General features: G+C 30.3%; 1 protein-coding gene across 10 annotated transcripts in view; it reads left to right on the forward strand.

Moving 5' to 3' along the window:
• The window catches only part of LOC119633910 (protein eyes shut), a 146210-nt gene extending 145578 nt beyond the window's left edge, over positions 1-632 (forward strand). For all 10 annotated transcript variants that reach the window (XM_038027738.1, XM_038027731.1, XM_038027734.1 and 7 more), the window contains one exon: positions 349-632. In XM_038027738.1, coding sequence (XP_037883666.1) covers positions 349-539 — 191 coding nt within the window. In that variant the 3' untranslated portion in view covers positions 540-632. The remainder of the gene's footprint in view (positions 1-348) is intronic.
• The last annotated feature ends 9500 nt before the right edge of the window (positions 633-10132 follow it).

Below are 10132 nucleotides of genomic sequence, written 5' to 3' on the forward strand. Positions count from 1 at the left end.
AAATGTAGTTGTTTTCCTTTTCTTAGGACCACGATGGTGAATAAAAAAGATTCGGTGAAGACCGAATATAATTTTCTTACTTGGTTTTGTTTCGTTTTTTAAGAAATAAATGATGGGTAGAAAGTATTCAGCTGGAGGCAGTAAGTATAATTACTTGTCAGTTGCTTACATTAAATCGCGAGCCAACCTTTTATCATTATTATGAAACGTAATCCTTAGTATCAAAGTTAATTAAATCAGTCGATGGTAACTGAGAGTATGACCTTAATCTGATAGTAAGAAAAATAAGTAGGAATAGAAGCATAATTTTTTACCTGATATTTTGTATTACTCTGCTATTGATTATAGGTGGTTTCCCCAATTTGGATCCTGTGAACAAACGCACCCAAGGACGCTTTGAATTGCCCTTCAAGGGTTGCCTGCAGGACATACAATTTGGAGCTGAGCCCAATACGTTAATTAAAGACTTTTCGACGTATCAAGGAGAAAATATTGGATCCTGCGATTTGCATGGTGATGAACCGATAGTTGTTGTGTAAACTTTCAAGAGTTTTGCAAAATCATTAGAAAAACAAGGGAAACAAATTTTAGGCAAAACATATAAATAAATACATACATTAATGCAAAAACAAAAAAAGAAGGAAAATCAAACTTGCTAAACAAAACTATAAAAAATGATAAGAGAAAAAAATAATATTAATTTACAATGAAAAGAAAGCAAAATTCCAATTTAAATTTTAAGCGAAAAATTGAACAAAGTAATTTTGTAAATTTTATAAAAAAAAATAATAATAATAAATGAATAAACAAACAAAAGATGTAATAAGAAATATACAAATTGATAAAAATTAAACTCAAGTCTAATAAAACTTAATAGCAAATAAAAGAACAAAAAAAAAATTAGTTTTAAATTATAGGTGAAGGAAAAAAACACTTAATGTTCGGAAAGATTAGTGTAGAGTGACAAAACCGAGAAACAAAAAACAGAAATAAAAAATATGCTGAAAATGTTAAATAAAAAATTTTTTTTAACTATATAACATTTAGATACAACAACAAAAAGAAAAATTTTAAACACAACTTAATATTAGAATTGAAATTATTTAAAAAAATTAAACGAAAATTACTTCAACTTTATTCAGTAAGAACAAATTAAAAATAAAATTCGTTTAACATCGAAACGAAAGTATTATTATAACCAAATCACTGTAGGTGAAAGAAATTTAAATCGATATAATAGGGAAACCAAGTAAACTCTCTCTTTTTCATTCTTCAAATTCTACAATAAAATCGAATGCTGAAGATCAAGACTAATAGACTAATGTTTCGAAATATTTATTTCTTCTGAAACCTTCGGACCGACTCAGTAGTAGAACTTTTTAGACCGGAATGCAAGTAAAAGTGATTTCAATGCTGACAGCCTTGGGGTACGGGAAGATAAACAGCGATAGAAACAGAAAACTTGCTATGTGTGAGTATAATTAAGAAAGACTTTACGTCTACCCTTTAAGCTGGGGAATAGATGAACGCGCCCGTCATGGCGAACGTAATAAGGACATTTCGAAAAGTTTCGGCGTTAATATTTTTTACTTATAATAACTTGAAGAAGAAAAACGGAACTTTCTGTCGTTGAATGCTCTGTACCCTAAGCATAACAGCGTAATTGGCCTATCAATACTACACCAATAACAAAGAAACAAAAGGTTTGCCCAGACTTAAATCTTCTCTCCTAAAATGTAGGTGAAGGGCACTTTTATTCCTAACACTTAAAACTATATAACGATAACCATATGTGTACATATACTTATATGGCCATATGCATGTGTGTATGTATGTATTTGCATACATGTAAATGTATATAAATATCGTTATATATATATATATTTGCGATCAATCTCAAATTCTGTGCCCGTTTAGTTATGGCTGTCTGTCTTTCTGTCGTCTGCTATTAGATCTAGCAATGCGTCCAAAAGCAATACCGAAAAGTGAAACCTAATATTTTTAGGGAAAACTATGTTACCAAGAATTTCATTCCCGATAGCTAAAGCGCTGAAATAACTTTAAAAAAAAAATTTTGAAAATCTTAGTGTATTTTCAGAATATAAATTACTTATTTATGAGTTTTAACGAAAGTTGATCCGAATTCTAATGCAAAACGAAAGTGATGCTAATCGGCCCCTGGACATGACAAAAAATAACAGAAATCATCCGAAACTATAGCGCTCGCTATCACATGTTTCTCCAAAACACACTTTCGATGAATTGCTGTATTAAGAGTGGAACGCATGTCATGATGACCCATATCTGAAACCCTGTGGGATATTTATATATATATATCATATATATATATATGATTAAAGTGAAATTTATACTCGCCTTAACGTCCGTCCCATTTATGGGCACACCTATTCTTCTTAGCTTTATCTTTACATTAGGAGTACAATACAAGGTCGTCGCGACCTAGATTTGAGACCCAATACAATACATATGTATTTTATTAGAGTGAAACTTACACTCGCCTTCCGTTCCGTTTATTCGTGTTTCTTAACTTTAACTGTGCTATTCTTAACCAAAAGATCGGAAAATGTGGTAAAAATTATGCCGCGCGATATATTCGCTTCAAAGCTGCTACAAACACACACTGTAGTTGTCTTATTTGTGCCGTGAGCCAACTTGCCGCTACCATTCATTAAGAATCCTTCTTTTAAATCTTGAACTCCGTCCACCTATCTTTCTTTTTCTTAGGATAATAGATGACGGAAAAAATTAGAATTAGTTTTAAATTTTGTAGCTTTTATAGGTTTCGTTGAGTAGGTGGCTCTCGAGATCAAGTTTACGGAGCTAAGTTTTATACATTACACCAGTTTTGGTGCAAAGGTGTATTAAGTTAGCCTGATGTACATACAACACTCAGAAGGACTTGAGATACATCCAACTTTTTCTATACTCGTCGCTTCCGAATCATTCAGCTTGTCTGTCCGTCTGTCTCACTTATTTTCTTGCCTATAAGCTGTAATTTCGAAGTACTTTAACGAAATTTGGAACACTGACGTGTTTTGGTCTAAGGGCGAACGTTATTGCAAATGTTTCGGATCGGATAACTTTTCGTACCTCTTCCCATATAATCCGTTATTTTAAAAAGTCGATAAATTAATAAGTGTAGAGTATTTAGTGATTGGCCCCGTCCACTGTGACGCTTTTTTTATTTATGTAAAACATTCAGCATATTGTTCAAAGATTCTGAGTCAACTTATCTAGGCAAGCTTGTTCGTTTGCTGTCTGCTTTTGGCGCAGCTATGTTAGCGAAAAAGGCATTTTTAAGCTTTATCAGAACTTATTTTAAATTTGTTACAGATATCAGGTAGATGTAACGTAATTAAATATGTTCCATAAGATGGACTAAAATGGACTGACACGATGACAAGCTAACAAGAAAGTTTTTGGTTTGTTGAGACTGTGCCTGACTTGATTTATTTTTCAAATACTTCTCAACATTTTTTAAATTAGTCAATTTGAAGTCATCAACTGCTTGGCAAGTTCAGACAGATTGTTATTAATAAAGCCTCCCAAACTTTTCATCTCTGGTGACTAAGGCATTTATACATACATTTCCGTTCTTTTTTTTATTCTTTTTTTGATCAAATTAAAACTCAAACTAACTTGTGTTCATCTTAGATACCATTTGTTGTTATTATATTTATAGTTAATTTAGTTTCAATCTCAAACACTATAACTGCCCCTTGAGAAGAAGAGAAAATGATTCTCTTTCTTTTGAAACTAATCTGCCATTTTTAATAATTTATGATCTCGTATATAAAAGTTAACTCTTTTCCTCTTCATTGCCTCCCGATCCTCTCTATAATTTAAAAAAAAAAATTTTTTAAGAAAAATGTATTCTATTTTTAAAGAATTTTAATATAACTAAAATGAAAAAAAGAAACGCATGAAAAATTAAGAAAACATTTAAAACTAAGCCATTTAGTTGCCTTGTAGTGTTATCTGATTATTAAAAAAAAAAAAACCATAAAAAAGATGGTGTTTGAAAAAAAAAAAGTTTTTCTCTTCTATGTAAACACTTTAGGATTTTTAGTTCAAGTAGTTGAATACTTTCCACCCAAACATTAGAGGAAATAAGCGTAAAAAATAAAAAAATAAGAAAGGAAAAAACCAATTAACCCAACCAACCATACTTATATATGTGTTTGTGTAACAACAGTTATATAAAATTATACATTAAATTAAATTATTATTCTCTTACTTATGTATTGATTGATATATAAAAGCATATATACTCTATATATTCTATACTATAAACCAAAATTCTGTCATATACTTATACATAAATATGTATGCATATATATACATACTGTACATCTGTACTACAACCAACAAGAACGAAATGATTCTTAAATAATATCTAAAAATTCTATAAAAATTATTTTCTAAAAAATGTCGTAAATAATTAAAAAGAAGACCTAAAACAGCAAAGATGATATAAAAAGGTTTAAAATAAAAAAAAAAAAAAAGAAAAACAAAAAAACAACATTAAATACCAAAAACTTCAATTACATTAATGTTTATTGCAATGATGATAAATTGCATTACCTTTTCGTAAAATTTATGAACTTTTTTTGTGACTTATACATATAAATATGTATTGAATTGAATTTTGTCGTATTGTAGAGAGAGAAATCGAAAAACGTTATTTTAAAAGAGACATTAATAAAAAACCAATTAAAAAACCCCTCTGTTTTCATTACTGTATATATAAAAGTAACTGTTCGGAACGGCAACCATCGAGCAGTGTGAGTAATGTATCATATTCTGACCTTTTATCCTTAATATGAAAGTCGCGAACGAAGGAGGAGTTGGCGGGAGCAATGCGATGTCGAGCTACACATTATGTTTATAATATTTTCCTTTACTTACTATTTAGTATAAAAAAGAAATAATATTATGTGTGGACATAAATTTGTTCTGTTTTTTTATAAAATTCAACTTTATTTCACATATAATAATCGAAGTATGGACCATCCATATTAGTTTTTGAGTACGTAGATCTGTTTTGCCCGAGTCACTTTCGTATAAGGATACTTCTACATAGTAAGCCTTTGTATGGCAAGAATATATGATTTTTAGTGCTTTGTCACGAAAATAGGTAAATAAAAAGATCCTTTAAGGGGAGATTCATTTTGCTAAAATTCGGACAAAATCAGTCATATTTCGGCATAAGTTCGTATGGAACTAACATATAATTTTTGGTTTTTCGCCGCGAAAATAAATAAATAACTGTACTAGACGAAGTGGTATAGGATATGTAATGATTGACCTTGCACCACTGTAACGTTACTTGTTTCTATTTGATTTGTTTACATTACGCCCTTTATTATTTTGCAATTTACATACCATTTGTCGCATGCGTTTCATTTATTTTAATAAAGGTTTTTCTTTGTCGTTATTCTTTTACATTTTGTTTCTCACTTTTTTCTTTTTAGTCTTAATTTCATATATATATATATATATATATATACATATATATATATAGTCAATATTATTTACTCACACACACTATCCTGAATAGTTAGGACCCCTGGTCATCTCCCACAATTAACGATTATATAACTATAACAAAAACCATTGCAACATTCGTTCTAGCAAATAAAAATACTACACCCTACACCGCTTCGCTGAGTGCGGTTATTCATGTAACGGCTTTCCAAAATAAGGTCTTATAGGGAAATTGATCAAAAAAGTGGGTCGTTCCGAGCCATTTTCAATAGCGTTTGCCCTTGGACCAAAGCATGCCGATGTGCCAAATTTCATCAAAACGTCTCGAAAAATGCGGCCTATAGCTTGAACACAAGAAAATAGAACAGACAACCAAACAAGCTTTTTGAATCGATCGGATGAATGAAGCAAGGTGGACCTATCTCAAGTCCTTCTGCCTGTTGCATACATCCGCACAAGGTTAATATACCCTTGTTTCCTTCCTTCTTGTCTTTAGAAAAATGCATACGTAATCCGAAAAGGTACACATTTCGTCAAGCAGCTTAGTTCGCTTTGCTTTTTAATTGCGATTCATTTTCGGAAATCATTTTCGCAATCGTACTAATGTAGCCGTCGGCGTCTCGATCTTCTATTAATGTTTTCCAAAAATAGAATCGATTTTCTCTAAATTTATAATACATTAAAAAAACGAAGTGAAAAATATATTAATATTCAGTGTTTTACATACAAAGAAGTACAAATCTTAGAGAATACAAAAAAAAAGAAATGCTTTGTAAGAATAAAACCGAGGCATATACTGAATTTCTCCCACAGTAATGGCTTTTTTCCTTGAACTCGCTCGAGGCATATGCCTTCTGAAAACATGACCCAAATCTAGTGAGTATCTAGCGAGTAGAGAGTAGACTCCTTTCGTTTTTTTTTTTTTTTTGGTTGTTTGGGCATCAGCAAAATTTTATTTTATCGAAACAACTTCTGCACTTGAAGGATGACTCAAATAAACCTCTTCCTAACAGCTTCAGGTTTCTGATTTACTGTTATGCCAGTAGAAAAAAGGCAAGATGCTTAAGGGAAAAGTTCAACTGCAAGAAACGTTGTTAACAATGCAAAGAATTGATTAATAATAGAATTGATTAATGATAATTCCATAAAAATAGTCTTAATATCTTCCCCTTACCTGTTTAAAAAGCAAGATTGCTATCTTAGTAACCGCTCAACTCATAGTAATGTGTAAAGCATATTTTTACACATAATAAAAAATACTCGTCTTGAGTCATTCAAGGGAAGAGATAAGTGAGAGGCTTATTTTAATTGACAGAGATTTCAAAGAAAAATATTGCAAATCAGAAAGGGTTATATTTAAGTCGAATATATTATGTTTTATTTCCTGTTTTTATATCATTTATATCACTACTTTCTACATGAGGGTATATTAAGTTTGTATTTCACCTTTTATTGTACCGCAGAAGAACTTTGGTGCCCGCCGTTCTACAGCTATTTATATATCGACTTTCCAAAGGCGTTATATGGGAAGTGATCGAAAAAGTGATCCAACACGAACGGTTTCCAATCCTGTTCGAACTTCGCCAATTTGTGAGCCAAACTTGAAGTCGATTACATTTTCGCGATCAGTAGAATGTTTATCACAGACAGATAGACGAGCAGACGCCCTCCAATCCGTTTGAAACTTAACCGAAAATATTTCTGAGGTTTCCGTCTGGGGGTTGGAAACGTTTTGACAAAAGGAATATTTCCCTTATCATTCGGTGTTGAGCATAAAAAATTCTCATTTTCAATCAAATCAAAAATCCAGGGAAAAACTTTACGAGATTAATGATTATGCAAAATATAGGACAGGCGGGAAAGATTTTCGCAATGTTATTGAAAGAATGTTTTGGTTTAAAAATTCGTCCAATTTTCCACAAATATCCTTAACAATGCATTCTTTCATCATTTTTGAAGAAAGTCTAGTCCTTGGCATCTACAACAAATATCCTTCACTTGCAAACGTGTACATTTCATCGTACTTTGGCCAGAGGATATAATAGTAGTATGTTAACCATCAGTCATTATTTTATTCTTTGCAAGGAGACAAGCTGCCTTTTACAGACTTGCCCTAATCTTCAGGGCAAATAGGCTAAATTCTCCCCACGCCTACTCATGAAACCAACGAGCCAGAGCAGAAAATTCAAACGTCTTTACAGCATTATTTAACTATTTGAAAGATTTTCATCAATTATTGGCTGGATCTGGAACGAGTAATGACGTAGAATGTGGTATATAAAAAGTCATTAAAGCGCCTGTTTTTAATATTCGATGTAATGGAATAAAACCAAATTCTAGTTTACGAACATGATCCGAAATGGTTTCTTGAGCTGAATTGAGCCTCTCCGCAATCCCCGATTTCGTCGAAAAAGGTCTTTGGTCTAATATTATCTTATCGTCATCGATCAGAGATGGTCGCCTAAAGCGTGGTTTATCAGAACGGCCGAACTCATCTATTTCGAATCATCTTTCCAACGTTCTATTAGAAAATTAATTTTCAGCAAACACTTTAGCACAATCAAGTTCTCTACGCTTCTGTAGCATTGCCTCCTTATGGGAGTCCGTGCAAATTGTAGAAGAACTTTATCAATACCCACAGGGGGTACACAATCGTTTCGGACTTGATGTTAGCATAGATTCAGTGATAAAAAGTGCGCACCTAATATACGTGAAACGAATGAATGAATGTGCGCGTACATGGCAGACCTTTCTCGTAAATCAACTATAAGTGGAAAGAGTTATTCGACAGGCTCAAACTTATTGAGGAAGAAAACTCCGATTTTCAATTCGTTTCGCTTAGATTGTAGTCATGATGTAATGGATTTTTTTTTTCAATTTATTGAACGATTAATAATAAAGTAAAAGTCCGTTAATTGGTTGTCAACCATGTTTCATTTCAATTCAAGAAAGAGTTTAGCTAATTAAAGATTCAAATATTAATAATTTTTTTTTTTTTTTGTTTGGTTTTCTCTTTATTATCATTATTTTCATTCATATTATTTCGTTTCGTTATTATTATTATTAATTATTTTAATGATAATCTCGATTGAAATTTAAATGAATGCATTTATTATTACATAACTACGTGTTGTTTTGCGATAATTATCGTTTGAAAAAAAAAAGAAAAACCCCGAGGAAGGAGAACATTACAAAATTAGAAAATTGAAAAATTAAAAAAAGAAGAACAAAAGAAAGCTCGCATAAATTTCATTTCTTTAAATTTACCAACAAACGAATTTTATTTATTGGAAAATAATATTGAATTTTTATTTATTTATTTAGTTTTTTTTTTTTTTTTGTCTCTATTTTATTTAATACATTTTTCAATTATGAAGCGGAAATTATAGTTAATCGTAATTTTTTTTTAAATAATAATAGATGTACACAATACAATTTCTTTTTTATATATAAATATATATATATATATATATTTATGTATATATGTAGATACGTAGATATATGTTTTCAATCTTTTGCTTAATATTTGTAAATATATATATATATATATAATATATATAAAATAATAGAAAAATGAAAGGAAGAAAATAAACAGAGAGGCAGGAGAGCAAAGAATTAAGAAAGAAAATATTTAAAAAGATAAAATTAGAAGAAGACCAAGAGATAAAAAAAAAAAACAGTTTTACATATATTTAGTGTAGTGATGATAATTACAATTATTAATATATTTCGTTATATAAGTGAAGTCCCAAAAAAGGAAAAATATAATAATAAAAAACGGAATTACATAAAATTTGTCATTGGGGTGTTTTTTTGGTTCAAGTTGGAACAAAGAATGAGACGCAAACGTCCTTCGGCTGGCGAAATGAAGATATTTAATATTTCATTTCATTATTGTTATTGTTATGTGATAAAGAAGCCTTTACAGTGAGTGTTCGTATAAATTGTTTTCTTTCCTTCTCCTTTTCATTTTTAAATACGAAAATCTTCACAATGTTTTTTAAACTTAAGCAAGTAAAGTTGAAATGATGGAACCTTTACATTTTTCGCCTTGGAAGGAAGAGTAGAAAGAAAAGAAGCGATGGAAAAACATACTACTGAAAGGAGTAGGAATTGAAAAGACAAAAGTGCTAAATAAATTTTAGCAAAAAATATTGAAAGTTTCTTCTTTGCACTATACCTCGGAATTAATTGCTTTAGACAAATTAAACTAAATTGTTTAGAAGGGAGGAAAAAAAAGTAATATTTTATTTACTTGGCTAAACATTTACATGTACACAGAATATCTCTACACGACGACCACTTTTGCTTTTCACGGGTTAAATTGTCGTAATTTGTTTATAAATATTGCAAATTATCTCTCATTATGCGTTTTTTTTTCTTGTTTTTAAATTATTGCTTAGACACAAAATATAAAAGAGAACTGCTGCTTGGAATTTATATGAAGAAGAATTTTATGGTTTTTTTCCTTTCTTTTATTTATTTATTTTTCTTTTGTTTTGTTTTTTTTTTTTTTTTTTTTGTTATTATATTCAGTGTTTGACTTTACTTTTTGTTTCTATGTGTGTGTATTTCATAATTTACTCATTTGTTTTATACTTTTAAAACATTTCGTTAACGTCAT

The sequence above is a fragment of the Glossina fuscipes genome, unplaced genomic scaffold (assembly GCF_014805625.2).
Source record: "Glossina fuscipes isolate IAEA_lab_2018 unplaced genomic scaffold, Yale_Gfus_2 2, whole genome shotgun sequence".
Taxonomy (NCBI): domain Eukaryota; kingdom Metazoa; phylum Arthropoda; class Insecta; order Diptera; family Glossinidae; genus Glossina; species Glossina fuscipes.